The sequence below is a fragment of the Alosa sapidissima genome, chromosome 2 (genome assembly GCF_018492685.1).
Source record: "Alosa sapidissima isolate fAloSap1 chromosome 2, fAloSap1.pri, whole genome shotgun sequence".
NCBI lineage: Eukaryota > Metazoa > Chordata > Actinopteri > Clupeiformes > Clupeidae > Alosa > Alosa sapidissima.
Window position 1 is genome coordinate 3,433,895 of NC_055958.1, and position 20,108 is coordinate 3,454,002.

General features: G+C 45.6%; 2 protein-coding genes across 3 annotated transcripts in view; one reads left to right on the plus strand and one right to left on the minus strand.

The window, feature by feature from the left end:
* The window catches only part of slc39a10 (solute carrier family 39 member 10), a 47,718-nt gene extending 30,220 nt beyond the window's left edge, over positions 1–17,498 (plus strand). The window contains exon 11 of the transcript XR_006025569.1: positions 17,460–17,498. The gene's annotated coding sequence lies outside the window, so the exon portion shown is untranslated. The remainder of the gene's footprint in view (positions 1–17,459) is intronic.
* The window catches only part of dnah7 (dynein, axonemal, heavy chain 7), an 89,183-nt gene that overhangs the window by 4,229 nt on the left and 64,846 nt on the right, over positions 1–20,108 (minus strand). For both annotated transcript variants that reach the window (XM_042073020.1, XM_042073031.1), the window contains 12 exons: positions 14,312–14,506; positions 13,549–13,641; positions 13,088–13,264; positions 12,580–12,741; positions 11,468–11,668; positions 10,760–10,921; positions 8,759–8,944; positions 7,867–8,004; positions 5,688–5,699; positions 5,031–5,261; positions 1,542–1,694; positions 51–228 (listed from right to left, as the gene is read on the minus strand). In XM_042073020.1, coding sequence (XP_041928954.1) covers positions 51–228; positions 1,542–1,694; positions 5,031–5,261; positions 5,688–5,699; positions 7,867–8,004; positions 8,759–8,944; positions 10,760–10,921; positions 11,468–11,668; positions 12,580–12,741; positions 13,088–13,264; positions 13,549–13,641; positions 14,312–14,506 — 1,888 coding nt within the window. The remainder of the gene's footprint in view (positions 1–50; positions 229–1,541; positions 1,695–5,030; positions 5,262–5,687; positions 5,700–7,866; positions 8,005–8,758; positions 8,945–10,759; positions 10,922–11,467; positions 11,669–12,579; positions 12,742–13,087; positions 13,265–13,548; positions 13,642–14,311; positions 14,507–20,108) is intronic.

Genomic DNA, 20,108 nt, shown 5'->3' on the forward strand with positions numbered 1-20,108 from the left:
TCACATAATCTCTCTCTATCTTTCTCTCCCTTCCACCCCCCGTCTCTCACCATCCTCTGGAGGCTTCTTGTACTCTTTGTCGTCCATGACCTCGTATTCGAAGCCCAGGAGGTCGATGGGGATGGTGTGTTTTCGGGCGTAGTTCTGCTGACCACCCGTCAGGAAGGCTTGGGTAAAGAAGAAGCCCGACATCCAGAACACTGCCGGCGTGCCGTGATCGTACCAGTCCTGCCCAAAACACAAGGCCAACATGCTCACATGCAGGTGGAAGCCATGTGTGTGAGCGAGTGTGTGTGTGTGTGCGTGTGTGTGTGTGAGAGAGTGTGTGTGTGGATTAGTAGCATAGCTGTTCATACTGATGATGAATACTACATAGTAAGGCTAACAACCACGACTGTTAGACTCTGCGCAGTTGTACTGTTGGAGCCTGTGTTCCGTTATTCATTGCTGTACCATCTCACCCGATCCAGCCGTCAAGCTTTATTGACCATCTTCAATACAGACATTAGAACTAAAGCACAACGCAACGACCAGAGAATCCAACAAAAGTAACAACAGTAAAGTGTAAACATGTTTAATGAAACACTGACTCCTTGGTGAAAGTGGTGTAGAGATGACACACCCCCTTCTACTGTATTCTAGTCAAGTCAAGTCAAGTCAAGTCAAGTTTATTTATATAGCGCATTTCATACACAGAGGTCATTCAATGTGCTTTCCATAAACAAAAGCAAACAGTAATAACAAATAAAAGCATAGAGGGGCAATATAGTCAAAGAATAGTTCAAAAGGTAAAGATCATAATAAAAAGAAAACGCACACAAGGTAAAATCATTTAAAAATAAAGGATAATTAATCAGCAAAAAAGAAAAAGAAAAAGTAGTAAAAAAGTAATAAAAGTAATAAAAAAGACAAGATGTCTTTGGGAGCATGTGATACAGTCTGGAGAATATCTGATGGGATTAGAGACACTGTAGTGAAGTGGAGTGATCACATGTTGAATAACAGTAGGGGAGATGGCTGGGCGTGCGAGTTCCCATGACTCACGGGCACACTGTAAGGGGGTTACTGTCTGGGTCAGGGGCCCAGTCAGGGTCCAATACTGACTGGGAGTGAGAAACACTGTCCAGCCACGTGAGGACTGGAGTCACGTTGAAATGGTCTTTCACATTCTAATGGTCAGTCTGTCACGATATCTGTTTCCCATGGAATACTAGTGTCCATACAGGGCCTTTCTTTAGCCATGGAAAAGGGTCTCATATCCTTAATTAAAGAATCTCAGAGGTAAAAAAAAAACAAAAAAACAATTGAAATTCTAAACAGTCTTTGCACTGTGCCTCATCACGCATCAACGCAGCAGTTTAAGTGAATTTAAGATGATATGAATTAGAAATGAATTAAATTACTCTAAAACCTGTTGCTTGGACACCTGCTCATGATCACACACACACACACACACACACACACACACTGACACCATAGATATTGTCCAAAAAGTTTTAACTACCACCTCTTTTTTTACTGCAGGTACACCGAGAGCTTACCTGCAAAAATTTGAGTCTGTCCAAGAAGTCGTTGACGTAGCCTCCCAAGGGTTTAAGGCTGGGGTAAGACTTCTTCATCCACATCCCTGGGATTCTACCCTTCAGGATGCTACTCACCACCTCCTCCAGCTCGGCCGACATCACCACCAAGCCCTACAACACACACACACATACACTATAAGTAAGCCCAAGGACCCACAAAAATACCTTGCCATATTTCATATACTCTAGTGAGGTGTGCATTCCCTTTGTTGAATTTCTTATCACTCTCCTTTAGGCTTTTGAGAGCGAGCGCGTATGAGTGGGCCGTGGATCGTGGAGCCTCCAACGCAAGTCATGATGTGTAAGGAACAGAAGAGGAGAGGAGGAAGAGGAGAGGAGGAAGAGGAGAGGAGGAAGAGGGGGAGAGGAGGAAGAGGAGAGGAGGAAGAGGAGAGGAGGAAGAGGAGAGGAGGGAGAGGGGGAGAGGAGGAAGAGGAGAGGAGGAAGAGGAGAGGAGGGAGAGGAGAGGAGGGAGAGGGGGAGACACACACTCCCCCCGGGGCTACCGATCAGAGAGAGGGAGAGAGAACGATAGAAGGAAAGAAAGAAAGAAAGGAATAAGAAAGTGTTAATTCACACCAGATTAGGGGATTAGGGTGCTCGGTTGGGTTCTGGGGGTTTGGGAGGGGGGCAGAGGAGAGGCAAAGCCGCCCCTCTCTGATCACGGCCCAGCAGGCAGTCCCAGCCCCGAGACTGCTAATGGAGGGGTGCTGGAGCCGGGCGGGATTGGGCCTGTCAGTCAGCCGCGTCCAGCTGAGCCGAGCGCAGCAGCGGGAGGTAGAGGCCCAGCGGGGGGCGTGTGGCTTTAAGCACCGCACACATTGTTCTGCTCGGCCTCAACCGGGTACACTTATTTTAAAACTTTTTTTTTTATTATTTTTTTTGTATTATTATTTTTAACGGCAGCTACTTTCTCAGCGGTCTTGCAGCAAATTGAGCAGTTCACCTCTTGAGAATGATGTGGGGCTGTGATCGAGTACAGGCAGGGAAAGTTGTGGAGATATTTTTGGCAGAGAGCACCAGCACCAGTTACCCTCCCTCCCTTCCTGGATCCTACCTCACACATATGAGGGTCAAAGATTTCTGTGTCCGAGTCCATTACTTTGGTTTAAAATCATTTTAAATGAATCATAACAAGCATCCTTTATTCTATAAATACACGGTTTGCACCCACCGAGAGCTTAAAGTCTCACCTTTTAATCGAGCCATTGTATGTGTTCATAGCTATAACACAGAATATGCTGTGGCTGTACAAAAATCATCAACAATGGTCTAGATCAGTGGTCCCCAACCACCGGGCCGCGGGACATTCCTAACCGGGCCGTAGCCTACGACAAGAGTTTTTTAAAAAATGCATGCAAACTAAATAAACTCAATTTAATTCCCAATAATGTCACATTCGCAATAATACCCACTGACGATGGTGAGCCAGATACCTCAAAGAAAAAGAAGGGGTCATTCAATACGAAATATGACGAGTCATATTTAAAATATGGTTTCGCAGAGACCGGTGACTCGCATGCACCAAGTCCTTTATGTGTGGTATTTGGCGATATGTTGTCAAATGAAGCAATGAAACCATCAAAGGTAATTCGACATCTAGAGTCCAAGCATCCTACACTTAAAGACAAACCCCTTGAGTTCTTTGAGCGTAAGAAACGCGAGCAAGAAGGACAAAAAAATAGTGCGTAAAGCAACCACATCGGTGAACGGTGAAAAGCCTCATAGTGGCTAGTCGGATTGCTAAATCTAAGAAGCCCTTTACTATTGGGGAAGAGTTAATTCTGCCTGCTGGTAAAGGCATACAAATGAACTCCTTGGGGAGGCTGCAGCTAAAAAAATAGCTCAGGTACCGCTTTCTGCAAGCACTGTCCATAGGCGAATTGATGATATGTCAGAGGATATTGAGGCACAGTTGTTAAAGAGGGTGAATGGGTCACCGTGGTACGCTATCCAAGTTAGTTGGTTGCAGGTCACTGGCCAGAGTGTTTGAGTTGCGAGAGCCGCTGCAGAGATTTCTTACAGAAAAAAAGTCACCGTTAGCTGCATATTCTAGTGATGGGCTGGGTGTCAAAACTCGCTTACCTGTGTGACATATTCGGGTTGCTTAATGACCTCAACCTGTCACTCCAGGGGAGAATGACGACTGTCTTTAAACTGGCAGATAAAGTCGCTGCATTTAAAGCCAAGCTTGATTTGTGGGTACGACGAGTGGATCGGGGTGTATTTGATATGTTCCAAACAGTAGTGGGGGTTTTGAGAGAGACTGAGGCAGGGCCCTTTCTCTCGCAGCCGGTGCAAGGCTGATCACCTTGTTGCGCTTTCAAATAAGTTTGAGCGTTACTTCCCATCCTCCAAAGATCCACGGCAAACCAATGAGTGGGTCCGCAACCCATTTGTCAATATCCCGAATAGTCCTAACTTGTCAGCGCAGGAGGAAGAGCAGTTGATCAAAATTGCAAATGACGGTGGTCTTAAGAGTGTGTAGGCTATGAGGAAACCTCTCTGGCGGGTTTTTGGATGAAAACCAAAGCAGAATATCCCGAGATAGCCGTAAAAGCGCTGAAAACGTTGCTACCATTTCCCACCACGTATCTATGCGAGGCCAGGTTTTCGGCAATGACTGCAACTAAGACCAAATTGCGTAATCGACTGGACATTTCAAACACAGTGAGGGTGTCACTGTCTTCCATCACCCCCAGATGGAACCTTCTTGTTGCAAGGAAACAAGCACAGGGCTTCCACTGATTATATTCGTAATGCACATTTAGGCTAGTGACAAATGGTCAGAAAGGGCTTTAGTTTTTGAGATACCCGGAGGTAGAACTAAACCCAACAATGTTTTTCCTCATCTCTAAGATCTCCCATATATGAAATGGATTCTTGGGTAAAACTTTTTTACTGCTAAGATTGTTAAATTAACAGATATTGAATACACCCCAAAACCAAAAAAGGACTAAAATATAGCCTGTCCGTATTGGAGTTAAGGCATATAAATTAGTGCAGATCAATCAAACAAGCTCTGAGAGCTTTGAAACTTGGCATGTTTATAGTCAGGAAGCTGCTTTACCTACTAGAAAAGACTGGATGTAAATATCTTGATGTATGGAATGAATAGAGACATGTAAACATACACCTTACAGTGGTCTCCGTGTCGACAGAATTAAACTGCAGCTACGCCTAGAGCCAATCACTGCAGGTGTTAATTAAGGTGGCTAGTTCCAGGCTCTTACGCTGTATCTGGAAAGTATTTTACTGAGGGGCTGGTCAGACTAAGAACATGTGTTTTAAGGGTGTGAACACCTCCTCTGTGGAACTTCAGAGGAAAGTTATTGTTTGGGTAAAGAGCCTATCCCACAAGTCCATCAAACATTCTTTCCTCTCATGTGCTAAAACTAATAAGATCCACTGGGTGGACCTGCAGTGCATGTAGGGGGTCATGTTTACCTTGATGGCCTTTTGGATGTTGATGCAGGAGTCGCGGATGGTCTGGAGCAGCTTGTTGAAGCGGCCCATCTCCTGCACCAGCACCGTATTCATGCTCTGCTTGTAGCTGGTTGGGAACGCCCGCATGGACGCCTCTATGTCGAAGTTCGGCGGCAGCTTGCTCAGAATGTCGGCCGCTACCTCGAACACCATGTCGTCCGAAGACTTGACGTCTCCCCCAGACGAGCGAGACTGAGAGAGACGGAGATGCTTCCTTAGTACATTTTTGAGGGGCTTATGTTCATATGCTCTTAAAGCTATGTGACCATCAGCAGCATTTCATTCAAGTGCTACACACAGGATACATGCACAATTATTACCCTAAGGAGTATAGGTCATTGAACAAACAGTGTTGAAGATAGACATTCCAAAAGAAGAAAACACAAGCGATGGGAGACAACTGCTTCTCATCCCAAAGAGAATTACAACAAAAAGACAAACCCTTCACTTCCATATGTTTTAATGGTTTTTAATGGAGATTTTACACTCTCAGACCCTTATCTGTACTTAGGCACGTACCTTGTACTTACTGTGAGCTAGAGAGCTAGAGATACCTCAGCCCTAGACACTGTGATGCACTTACGGTTACAGTAACTCTCCCTCAAATGGTGCACTTACTGTTAATTTTCCCTGAGAAGTACACACACACACACACACACACACACACACACACACACAGAGAAGAAATAGACAGGACGAGTCAAGAAAATGGTCAAAAGAGTTGTACATTAAGTGAACTTACCCGAACACCACTCTGACAGCAACATGCAGACAGCAAAAGCCATTACATTACATCTCCACCATTAATACTCTATTTATAGTCTCCTAAATGAGCCACCATTACACATTCTCATTACACAAACTGCATTCACATCACATCTTCGTCTCTTTAAGCTTTCTGTCAGAGATATAAATTGCCCCTGGCTGTAATTAAAAACTAGAACCTAAATACCTGTGTGGCTGCCGTAAGAATAACAAACAGTTGTTTGGCCATGTTTGGCACTCATACACTGTATGTGGATGTGGCCCATGGAGACGGATGGATCTACATTAGCCACTAAGAGAGTTCATAGTTCAAATAAATGAATGAAGAACAAAGCACAAGTTGGAATAGCAAATCACTATTTATCTTAGTAAAGATGTACGCCATATATATGCAAGCGTGCTGCTAACACTTCATTAGTGCTGTTGTCATTCATCAGTGATTCATTTCATAGATGTTGCGTTAAACAATCAGTTTATTGTCAGTATGTAACTAACACTTTCGATGAATAACAATGTCCTGTTCTTCCCCTGTAGTTGCTCTTAATTTTCCACATCTTCGAAAAAATTGATGAATTTATCATTCTCTAGCAAAAACAACAACATTGTTTTCTTTGTGTATCTACAGACTGCTGTAAAACAGCAGTACAGTTCTCCTCAAAGGCCAACCTCTAGCTTGCTCCATGCTGCATCCAGCTAACTGAGTGTGCTTTCATACTCTGTCTTGTTGCTGTTGATAGCAACATGCTGGTGTGTTGGCAGCTGTTCACCTGAGCTCAGTGTGCTAACCTGGCTCCACTTGAAACAAACAGCACCAGCGAGGCCTGATCACAGATCTTACCCCGGCAGTCAACACACACACAAACACTTAGACACACACACGAACACATACACACACCCTCTGCGCTGTGAATCCTGTCAAAAGCCAAAACATTCCCAGCACTGTGTGTGGGTGCATGTTTGTGTGGAGGGGTTACTCTGAGATGTTGATTCCAGAACTTTCCGCAAAACACTTCAGAGATGAAATATTAACCCCCCCCCCCCCCCCCCCTTTCCCCCCCAAAAAAATCCTAATTAATGTTTCAACGCAAATATTCAAAAGAAGGTAATCAAATATTGAAATATTCATCTGACTCTCTCTCGTAGGGCTGAAATATATTTGGATTTCCACAACAGGGAGCCGGGGCTGTGTAGTGGAATGTGCTAGGCTGAGATATGGCAACCAAATCCTAATGAGGGATCCATTTGCTTTGCCAGTTTGACACCTAAGCCGTGTGCCAACTGCAGTACTCTGATAGTTTTGGAGGAATGTCAACAGGAGATAAGTTTTTTCCGAGCGAGCGAGTGAGCTAGCGAGCGGGGGCCACTCCAGTGAGACCCGGCTGGTGCCAAGAGCATGCAGCTGGCCCGACCAGGACTTCCTCTACACTTAGAGCCTGGCAGTGTGCTGATTTCAGTTTAACACACGAGATCTAACACTGCACATGTTAAATATATAATCCGCTGGGCCATTGGTGAACAAACTCGTAAGCAAAAATGGCAGTTGTAAATAAGTGAGATTAAGAGATAAGGCATAGGGTTGTTTGGGTAGCTAACTTTAGCTGAAATGGCAGAACTTTTTCCAGGTTCTTCAGATATGTGTAAATTCATGGCTAGCTCAACATATGTTGGCTCTTGGATGTTTTGGAAAGGTGCTGGAAAACTCCTTAGATTGGAGTTTTGCGTCGGGTTCAGCTGCTGTTTCATAGGGGACTGGGTTTCCGGCATCGTCTTTTGAAGAGTGCGTACTGCTGCTTCACGGCTGTTTTTCGACTGAGCCCGAGTCCTAATGAGAGTGTGGTCTGTGTGTGTGTGTGTGTGTGCGCATGTACTACTGTGTGTGTGTGTGTGTGTGTGTGTGTGTGTGTGTGTGTGTGTGTGTGTGTGTGTGTGTGTGTGTGTGCGCGCGTGTGTGTCGCTTTGAGGCATGCCAAAGGGACAGACAGCATAATGGGCAAAAAACGGCTAAAAGTGCATCTGATGTGCGCCAAAGTACCTGGGTGAGCAGGATGCTATCGAGAAGGAGCTGCGTCTCCACCTGGTCCTTGCTGATGTCGGCGTTGATGTTCATGCCAAAGATCTCTGGCGAGGGATAGAGAGGGAGGGCCTTGGTGTACTCTATGTAGCTATTATACTGAAATAGGAGAGGGGAAGAGAGAGAGAGGGGAGAGAGGGAGAGAAGGAGAGAAGGAGAGAAGGAAAGGGAGGGAGGAAGGGAGGGGGGGGGTGGCACACATTTTAATGCGACAGCAGATGTCCTGGAAGTACAACGCATAAGTAATGACATTCACTTAAAACACTGTATGGCTGAGATTGCTGACATTTATAATAATGACTATGCAAATTAAAGTTCATGAATAAAAGATTCGGGGAGAGAAAATGCCAAATAAAATTGTGCATACATTAGCCGAGTGCTCACAAATAAATTAAGTGGCAGCCTTGGCAAAACCGCACACCACCACCGCATGTGACTTAAACTTCATGATCACTTCTAACAGTAGTGAAGTACTGGGGGTTGCAATGACTGGGAAGACTTAAGGTAGGGATATATTATGCATGGGATTCTAATGCAATATAGTGCAGTTATATAAGGTGTACTTCTTCTGATGGACAGAGATAATCATTGTGTTTTAACCACTACTCCATCATATATATTTCGCTTTTTAAATTGTTGAATATTCATACGAAAGGATTGCATTAAGTGTTTTTTTTCTTCCTCACACACCACTGGCAGGCTGGATAACAAGCTGAAAAGGACCAGCAGACACTACAGCCTTTTAATGGATTGGTAAAAATAACCTGAGGTACCAAGAATAGTATAACATGGTTAAGACTAGCCCCGGTGGTTTGTCTGACAGCTGGTCAATGTGTGGTCCAGCGTGGCTTACATCTCCCTCAGAGGGCGCGTAGTACAGGCCGCTGGGGTCAAACTTGTAGTCGGGATCGTTGATGATCTCGGGCTTGTAGAAGATGGAGAGGATGGTGCGCAGAGTTCGCCGATCCCAGTCATCCGTCACACGGCCGCCATAGTTACACTCACCCGTCATGTAGAGGATGGCAGCGAAGGGCACTTCCTGTGTGGGGCAGTGAACAGGACAACACATGAGAAATGTGTGTGTGTGTGTGTGTCTGAGTGTGTGTGTGTGTGTCTGAGTGTGTATATGTGTGTACATGTGTGTAAGTATGTGTGTGTGGGAAGGAGAGGTGGGTGCTGCATTAATTAATTAAGTGAGCAGAGTGCTTGACTTTTACCAAGCATTTCACTCCCTAAGCCTGCTGCAGTATCATCTGAGTTTGATAATGCACGCTCAGACATCAAGTAAACAACCACAGACATCTTAAGAAAACTAAAGTGCACTCCGGCGGCGCCTTTCTCCTTTCTCAATAATGTCACCCGGCAACATGTAAACAAGTGTGCTATAAAAGTGACACCAAGGGGCTTGCTTCCTTTCTCTCCAGATTGATCAGCTTGCATGCAAACTGGCTTTCATGTCTAATGCATCCCTAATGGACACACTGGCAAATGCCACTGCCCTTCACGTCAGGGATGAGTGGACACTGGGAGCGAGGCCGCGGAGCCGGCTGTGTCCATAATGGCGCTCTTTCTTGTGTTTCAATTGTCCGCCGTCACTCGGTGGCTCGTCACTCGGTTTCTGCTTCTCCCCCCCCAGTCAAAAATGGAGGCTCTTTTTGTTCTGCATTTTTCTTGTGCGGAGCCTCTGTGGCGTAGCAGCTCTGGGTGGAGGGTTGGAGAGGTGTGGGGGGAGGGGGAGGTGTGGGGAGGGGGAGGTGTGTGTGGGGAGGGGGGAGAGGTGTGGGGAGGGGGAGGTGTGTGTGTGGGGGGGGGGGGGGGGGAGAGGTGTGGGGGGGGAGGCGTGGGGGGGGGGGAGGAAATGAAAAGGTGCACAGGTGGACCCGCCTGATGGTGGCATTTCCTGTGGAAATTTCCCTTGCTAATGCGGAGTGCCAACATACTGTGCTGTCGAGGGTGTGTGTGTGTGTGTCTGTGTGTGTGTGAGTGAAACAGAAATTTGCGTGTGGGAAATGTCAGCGCATTCAGAGCATGGGGGCCCTTGATCAGAAATGAACGGCCTCCCCCTTTTTCGCTTTTTTGAAAAGACGAGGAGGAGTAGACGGAGCAGGCGAGGAGCGCTCTCAGAAGTCTGGGAAAATGTCAAGAGTCCTTTTTCAAGCGGCACTGAAAAGAGTGCACACAGACGCATGCAGAGCGACCCGCCTTTGTGACAGTGTCAGCAGGCAGATGAGCCAGCGTCGGTGAAAATGACTCATTTTCGACCACCGCCGCCTTATTAGAGGGCAAGTTGTTTGCATTTGCGTGTGGCACTAGCAAAGAGCACAGACAGATCGCGTGTGTAGGTGCGTGTTTTTTACTCGTATGCCTGACTTCAACACCAAAGCACTTTTCCTGTCGCACGCACGCTATTTATTTATCCAGCACTGGCTTTGGAAATAACGAGGTCTACAGACAAGGTAGAGTAGAGTAGGTTGCATGATTTTATGAAAGTATGATGTATTGCGACATCAGAAGCAAGTCAAATTTGTAGTTTCTTATGTCTCATTCCATCGAACTACAGATCCGCTACCCGATCTGGCAAACTTGCATAGTGCGGTTATAGCCGATAGAGGGCCGCGAAGCGAATGCAGAAGTGCCGTTCACCGTGTTAAGAGTTGATGAACCACTGAAACGATTTTGGAAACAATATTTTAAGGTACAAAAAACTCTTTGGTGTTGCTTTAATTGGATGCTTTCTGCGTGATGACGTGATGGGGAGAGAGAGTGAGATAGAGAGAGAGAGAGAGAGAGAGAGAGAGAGAGAGAGAGAGAGAGAGAGAGAGAGAGAGAGAGAGAGAGAATGGGGAGCTCTTACTTCATACTGGTCCAGGAACATGTGTAGCTGCTGTACTGAGATGCGCAGGTCGGTCTCGTTGAACTCGTAGGGGATGTTCCAGCCCAGGGGCCCGAACTTCCTCCTCTCCTGGGCCAGCGCGTGGAAGAAGCACAGGCCGTACAGCAGCTTCTTGAACACACCCTACAACAACACACAACGCTGTGTTAAAACACTTACACACACTATTGGACACACACACACACACACACACACACACACACACACACACAATGACCTTTACAAAAAAATACTAGGGTTGTTTACTCAACAGCGTGTAGAAGACATGCTCATTCTAAATGCTTTGAATTGCTACATGTATAGAAAAGTACAATTTCTGAGCAACAGAAGGCTATACAATATTTCGTTTTTAATTTAATTTACATTAAATTTAATCAACAATCAATTGTTTTTCAATATAATTTCACAGTTCAACCTCAGGGCGCCATTAATGTACAGTATGTGCTGCGTTTTAATAAGTGCACATCGATATAAATAGCATGTATTGTGTGATAAGTGTGCATTGCTATGCCTTGTGCACACAAGGAGGAAGGAATAAGGAGAGAAACCTAGCACTTATATTCTACACTTGAAAATCCCTTGATTCATCTGCACACATTGTTGGACACACACACAGACACACACACACACACACACACACACACATAGATGAACACCCTAAAGGCCCACCGGCTTGCTGCTACTGTTGAAAAACTCAGGGTCAGATATGGGGTCCATGAGGAAGGAGCGGACAATGTTGGCGCGCAGGCCCTTGGGCGCCTCGTTGGTCATCTTCACCCCATTCTGGAGCACGGCCACGGGGAAGTTGGGCGAGGGGTAGCTGGTCAGCCACAGGCGGAAGTCTGGGTGGGTGGTGTCCGGGTTCAGCTCCTGAAATGCAGAGGTCACACAGTATTTAAGAGTCACCTCACCAGGAGAGGACACCACCATTGGCAGGCCATTAGCGCACTGTAATGTCTGACAGCAGAGCGGCTAGCCAGAGGGCTTTGGTCAACTTTTTGCATTCAGAAGCCTTCTGTTCACACTGTGGCACTGGAAAAAAAGTCTGCTTCTTCATTTGGCTGGCCAAGTCCACATGAACACACAAACACACACGGACACACCTCTCACACACATGCGCATAAACCTCACACACACCTCACACACACACACACACACACACACACACACCTCTCACACACATGCGCATAAACCTCACACACACACACCTCACACACACACACACACACACACACAACTCTCTCACACACACACACACACCTCTCACACACATGCGCATAAACCTCACACACACCTCACACACACACACACACACACACACACCTCTCACACACATGCGCATAAACCTCACACACACACACCTCACACACACACACACACACAACTCTCTCACACACACACACACACCTCTCACACACATGCGCATAAACCTCACACACACCTCACACACACACACACACACACACACACCTCTCACACACATGCGCATAAACCTCACACACACACACCTCACACACACACACACACACACACACAACTCTCTCACACACACACACACACCTCTCACACACATGCGCATAAACCTCACACACACCTCACACACACACACACACACACACCTCACACACACACACACACACACACACACACACACACACACACTCACACACACACACACTCACACACACACACAAAACTCTCTCACACACACACACACACACACACACACACAAAACTCTCTCACACACACGCAACTCTCTCTCACACACACACACACACACCTCACACACGCGCTCCAAGGTGGACATCCAGGAGGTGGCCAGGTGGCAGTTCTGCAGGACCACCCAGGTGCCCTCCTTGATGCCTGTCTGGATCATGTTCATGGCGATGGGGCCTTGGCCTTGGCCCAGAGACAGCGAGGTAAGCCTGTTCCCTGTGAAGCCCTGGATGGACACACCAAACAAACCAGAGATTGACCACATACATCAGGACACAGACAAATAAAATCTAGCCATAACAGTCCAGCACAAGCCCAACACGAGGAAGACACAGATGGCGGAGCATGTACTAGTGCAAGGGGCAATCGACCCCAAGATCACAAGCTGGCTTCCTTCCTTACCGACTACTGATGAAAACATTGTATTTGTACAGTTAGTAACTCTGGATCACCACTGCCTCTAATGACGAATAAATGTAAATATTATCGTAGACACAGGATGGCTAGGTGCTGGTTGGAGTCTGGTTGGGTGTTGTTTGGGCAGTGGGTCGGTGGTGGTCAGCGGTACGTACCTGTTCCTCTCCAAACTTGAGCAGCGCGGCCATGGGGTCGGAGCCGGGCGACAGGATGAAGATGAGCGATGCGCAGCAGTGGCTGTCGCCGAAGGCCTTGCCCAGGTTGAACGGCGGGGCCTCGATGAACTGCTGGCCCAGACTGCCTGCCACGAACTCTTGGACCATTGGGATGAGCTGAAGAGGAGAGGAGGGTTGGGAATGGAGGAATATAAAAAGAGCAGAGAAAAGAGTTGCATGCGAGGTAAAGGAGTAAGAAGTGTGAAAAAAATGGGTGAAAACAACAGGTGGGTGAATAAACAACAAGAATAACACCTGTTAGATAACAGTATATTTTTACTGTGTGTGAGTATCACATGTTGGTGGGAGTTTAATTGTGTTATGAAAATGATTTCACAGTTCTTTATTTAAAAATAAAAACCAAAAAGGACCATGCATTGTGTTGCTTTTATATGACCTACCTTGTCTGGTCTTAAGCAACGAATGATTAGCATTCTCTGGAAATTGCCAAGCTTTTCTTGCCAGTCTCCTGGCAAAGTGGTGCGATGAGGGTCCTGTAGCGTAGGGAGAGAGAGAGATGGAGAGATGAAGAGAGGAGAGAGAAGGAGGAGTGGAGAGAGAGATGGAGAGAGCAGAGTGATGAGAGAGGAGGAGTGGAGAGAGAGAGAGATGGAGAGATGAAGAGAGGAGAGAGAAGGAGGAGTGGAGAGATGAAAAGATGAGAGAAGGAGGAGTGGAAGAGATGGAGAGAGGAGAGAGATGAGAGAGAAGGAGGAGTGGAGAGAGAGATGTAGAGAGGAGAGAGAAGGAGGAGTGGAGAGAGATGAAGAGAGGAGAGAGAAGGAGGAGTGGAGAGAGAGATGGAGAGATGAAGAGATGAGAGGGAAGGAGGAGTGGAGAGAGAGAGATGGAGAGATGAGAGGGAAGGAGGAGTGGAGAGAGAGAGAGATGAAGAGAGGAGAGAGAAGGAGGAGTGGAGAGAGAGAGATGAAGAGAGGAGAGGGAAGGACGAGTGGAGAGAGAGATGAAAAGAGGAGAGAGAAGGAGGAGTGGAGAGAGAGATGAAGAGATGAAAGGGAAGGAGGAGTGGAGAGAGAGATGAAGAGATGAAAAGAGGGAAGGAGGAGTGGAGAGGGAGACACACACTTCAGAGAGTATTTGCACAGTATTGAAATGCATCCAAACACTCTCCTGTCAGTTTGCCTGGGGACCTGTATGGCTGACCTTGCTGTCGTACACCGTCTTCCAGCCATCCTTCATGGTGGCCAGATTCTTGCGCAGGCCGCTGAAACGCTCCATCTCGTCCAGCCGGCAGATCTCGTCCCAGGCCTTCTTGGGCAGCCATGTGCAGGGGTTGGAGTAGGGATTGTCCAGCCCCACACCGCCTGTCAGTAGGAAGCGCCACTCACCCTCGTCCACCTGGGATCAAAGGTCTGAGGTCAAGACATGGACAGCTGTGAATTCTGGGATGGGGCCATACAGTTATGTCAACTAAGGACCCACACCACTAAGGGCTGTATTTTGCACACTGGCGCATGGCGTAAAACTTGTTTTCCACCCGCGCAAACTTTAATTCGGTATTTTGCACGTTTATTTTTTAAACAATGCACCCAGGGGTGTGGCAATTAACAACCTAGGGAGGGCCCTGGCACATTGTCTAAAAATCACTATTGTACACCTGGTCAGAAGTCTATGGCGAGTTGTTTATATGTTATTTTAAGAGCGCATTGCCAACAGTCATATTGGCAGGTGCACGCACCATCCTTCTATCATTCATGAACGCACACCAGCGCACATCCATGCAAAACATTACAAATTGCACGATTGCAATGGGAAACATAATTAGAATAAAGATATTACGAAATACTGTACATCTCATGATGAGTAGTAATTCACCATCATTTGCAAATTGGTAATGACGGTTAAAAGTGATTAGGGGAGAGGCGAGAGACACGTATGGAGCACAGCTGAAGACGCACTGTCACGAGATATAAGCAAATCCTCTGCAGGATAAATGTTGTTTTGTTCAGTCATTTGAGCAATATTTGGGTAAGTGTTGCTTTTTTCAGCCTATGTTTTCGATGGTAACCCATTGTCAGTCAATAGTGAAAGTAATTGCATATAACTGTCTTGTCGTTGACTGAAACCTTGGTGAAGTTAGTTTCACTTTGCCAATGAGTGCAAATGCGTGAAGGCTAGGCAGTGCGTTCAAGCAAGAGTTCGGAATTGTCCATAGCATTCAAAGAAGTTCGTTAGACAAAGCAAATATTCATAAAATGACCATAATTCAAATACAAGCAATACGATCTTTAAAAACAGTGAGGAGGGGAGAGAGCGCCTACTCACATAGGGCCCTTACTGTAATATAATGTGGCATTCAACAAGTCTGTAAAAGCTGGATTCAAAAGTATTATTTCTTAATTAGTATTATTTATATGTCTCGTATGATGTTTTAATGGTGCTTGATATTGCTAACGACAATCAAGTATCATGTACTGTATTATTATCGTTCCATTGAAAGGAAGATGGTATTCAGGGCACACATGCAGAAATCAGTTGATGCAGAGGTATTCTCCATGCTGATTCTACACTTTTGTATTTTTTCCCCACAAGATATGCCTGAAAATTATTTTCCCTCCTGTGACGAAGCGACATGCACACCGTCACTATAAATAGCACTATGAGCGCTATTGAGTGCTTATGAACATTTTGAGCGCTACATTAAAATAATGGACTGTTTTACTTCTACTCTAATAATGACTATGATTAAATGGTGAAGTAATCGGGTATGAATGCTTTGCAACTGTGACGCGGTTGGGACTTTTGTTATACAAGTGTGGCAACCACTTTATGAAGCGATGCAACTCTTAATTGACATCTTCAGCGAGTACGCGAGATTGCGGGTGTATTGGCATGATGCGTGCCATGCCGTGAGCCTGGCTTTCCACACACTCATCCAGTTATTCACATTTACACAGGTCGTCTGCTGGAAAGATTAGGCCTATTTTTTGGTCAAAGTTTTCTCCATGGATTCCTGGTCAGAACTAACCTGACTCTCGCCAGATGAATTTCGTTCCGCCTAGCTCCAGTCACATCCATCTGGGATCGGTTCCGTTGAGAGTGATTTCGGCACGAGATTGTATGGTAGAGCCAATCAGGACGCAGGGCGGGAGTTTCATAGATGTGTTGTAGGGAGTTCATAGATGTGATGTAGCGTAGAAGCAACTGTGAGACTGTTCATCACGGGTTGGCTTTGATGTGAGTGGTTGAAGTAGCACGTCAATAGATGACGGACAAGTGGCTTATCCAATCTTATGCAAGGAGTTTTTAATAAGGCCCAGCCTTCTGAAGCACCACTCCAATGGATCGATCCCAGATGGATGAGTGGAGCTAGGCAGAACAAAATTCATCTGGCGAGAGTCAGGTTAGGTCAGAACCCCTATTGGAACAGATTAAAACTTGGGGCATGTTGAATTTTTTCCAAAAATATCATAACTTGTTATAAATACATAGTAACACACATAACCAGTTTTAAACTTCCATTTGCTATTTATGGCCTGCAGGCCTCACTGACCTGAGCTCATACAAGTCAGAAAGGGGAAGATTCTATTGGGGAAAGGTTCCATTGGGGACTGACATAGAAGCAAAAAGGGGTAGTGAGGGTGTGTTTTAATGTACAGAAGCACATATACAGTCCATCTGATCAATAAGTATGTGTCTGGACTCAATTTTATACACTGACCATTTTTTGACCCATTCATTTCTAATAGCTGGTTATTTTTGACCAGAAATACACATGGGTGTTCTAAAACACTCAAATTGTTATAGAAATGATCAAAATTTGTTTTGTGTGTTCAGATGCCCTGTGTTAACAAAGTCAAGAAGCCTCATGGTAGTCAGAATTAGCCTGACGTTGTCATACTCAAATTTAGTCAGAATATGAGTCTGATACTGCTCCATTGAGACGTAATTATGGGGCGTGTTTCAACCGATACAGGGGGGGAATGCCTCTGCACTCAATTGGATAGACCTAACCAATCAGAGCAACAAAAGCTTACCGTGAGGTGTAGGAAGAAAACACACGGACCATCCTCCTTCTCCTATATGCCCTTTTTGCTCCTACAGTATATGCATCTTCTTTTTTTTTTTTTTCCTGCTGCTGATACGCCAACTCCACCCCTACTGTGTGTGTGTGTGTGTGTGTGTGTGTGTGTGTGTGTGTGTGTGTGTTCACCCCGATTTCTTCCTGGACTATGCATAGTGACACTGAATACTTTTTCCAGTTATTGACTCTTTTAGCTGCTCTTTGCTATGTACCAGTCAGCTATGGCACATGTGATGAACCACTATTTTCTTCTCATCACAACCACAGCTGTGTGTGTGTGTGTGTGTGTGTGTGTGTGTGTGTGTGTGTGTGTGTGTGTGTGAGAGAGAGATCTGACTCTGGCTAGATGTATGTAAGCGTGTGCTGTATGGTGAATATATGATGTGTGTAATGTCTTTGGGTTTTTTTGTATGTGTGCTACTGGACACCTTCATTTCCCTCGGGATTAATAAATGATACTCTACTCTACTCTACTCTATATCCCCTCCGTTTTTAAAAATAATTCTGTTGAACAGTGATATGCTACAAACATGTTAAACAGCTGTCGCAAATCCCTCGAACAGGTGGTCAATCAGAGATTTCAAACGAACGAGGGAACATGTCGCAATGCAACAGCGCTGTTTTCCCTTGATGAAAGTGAAACCACCAGTTTTCCCACATCTCAACTCTGGCCAAAGTTTTCAGAAACAATCGTTTTCAGTGATACAAACTCATTAAATAATATGAATTTTCCATATGGGGTCTTAAAAGCCATGTATCCTTCTAGCCACAGCGTTTTTGTTTCAAACATAAGCCTAATCTAAGCGTGCTAAGAGGACGTGTCAGACCAGGCGCTGTTGCTCACCTGTCCATCATCGTAAAGCCTGATTTGATTGGTCCGCCTGATTTAGGGCGAGCATACTTGTCCCACAATGGAGCAATGCCAGACCGAACTTCCCGTGGGGCGGGACTAAGTTCAGAATGGCACCCAGGCTAAGTCAGAATAAGTTAACAATATTTTTTTGAGAGAAGAATTGTCAATCGGTCACATTTGACCGTGAACACAACAGGATAAGTGTTCAATTTGATGAGCCCATTAGGAGAGCTTTGCCCTTTGAATTGTTGAACTCTTTCTCTCCTCTTGATGAAGAAGAGGTTTCTCTACTGCTTCAGCGAAGTCATCCAACAACATGCCCTTTGGATCCTTTTCCATCTATTCTTCTGCAGTCCATCACCCCCTGTTCTGCCGGTAGTCATGCATGTGTTTAATACTTCACTCAGTTCTGGAGTAGTTCCTTCTTCTTTTAAACAGGCAAGGGTTATGTCTTTGCTAAGTACACTTCATACAATTGATGAAGAACTACAGACCTGTCTCCCTTCTTCCTTTCTTGTTGGCTTTGGAGGAAGTGTTCTTCAAGCAAGTCTATGACTTCCTGTATCAGAACAACCTACTAGACCATATGCAGTCTGGTTTCAAGAGTGGTCATTCTACTGAAATTGCTCTGTCTGTGACTGAAGCATTGACAGTAGCTGATGTAACCTATGTTGTGTTTAACCTGCATGGTTCAGCCCTGCACACGCCCGGACTCAAATCCGTAAACAGCACCACCTCAAATCAGGAGTCTGTTCAGTCATCAGTATTAATTCTACTAGACTTAACTGCAGCCTTTGATACTGTAAACCATGACATTCTCCTTTCTACACTGTCGGAACTGGGAATTTTTGGGAACGATCTTGACTGGTTTGAATCCTACCTTAAAGGGTGTTCTTTCAGTGTGTCTTGTATCAAAGTATCATGACCTCACCACAGGTGTGCCTTAAGGATCAGTATTAGGGTACTATTTACACCACTTCCTTGACTTGACTCACTGCTATGCGTACGGCTTTACCTGTCTTTACCACCTGAGGACTGTTTTCCATCAGATTTCTGCATGCCTGATGGTCTGGATGACAGACCGACACCTTCAACTTAATCTCTCAAAAACTGAGCTTTTGGTGTTTCCAGCTAAAACAGCTTTACCCCCAACCGATTAACATCCAGCTCGACTCCTCTTCACTGACCCCAACTAGTTTGGCACGTAACTTTGGTGTCATAATTGATGACCGACTTAATTTCTTTGAGCATGTAGCCTGAATTGCAAAATCATGTTGGTTTGTTCTTTACAACATTAGGAAGATCAGACCTTATCTGATACAAGATTCCACACAACTTCTTGTGCAGGCTAAGGTTATCTCCAAACTGGACTATTGTATTTCACTGTTAGCTGGCCTGCCTGATTGTGTAGTAAGATCGTTGCAAATGATTCAGAATGCTCCAGTACACCTGGTCTTCAATCAGCCAAAGAGGACACATGTAACTCCTCTCCTAGTTACTCTACATTGGCTCTCTATAATAGAACTTGGCCTATAAGACACTTACTGGATCTGCTATACGGCTATCTCAATTCTAGTTTAGTATAGTATATATACTCTTTTGATCCCGTGAGGGAAATTTGGTCTCTGCATTTATCCCAATCCGTGAATTAGTGAAACACACACAGCGTACACACAGTGAGGTGAAGCACACACTAATCCCGGCGCAGTGAGCTGCCTGCATCAACAGCGGCGCTCGGGGAGCAGTGAGGGGTTGGGTGCCTTGCTCAAGGGCACTTCAGCCGTGCCTACTGGTCGGGGTTCGAATCGGCAACCCTCCGGTTACAGGTCCGAATTGCTAACCAGTAGGCCACGGCTGCCCCATATGATCCGGCTGTACATCCCCAACCACTCACTGCGGTCATCTGATGAGTAGCCCAGTGCTCTCCATTCCTGTTATAGTTTAGGCCCAAAAATCCCCCATTTTGGGGATATTTTTGAATTTATATTGAGTTTTTGGGAAAATGTCTAAATGCCATATGTTTTAATCTGTTTAAGTTAAAGGTGGTCTAAGCGATGCCACAC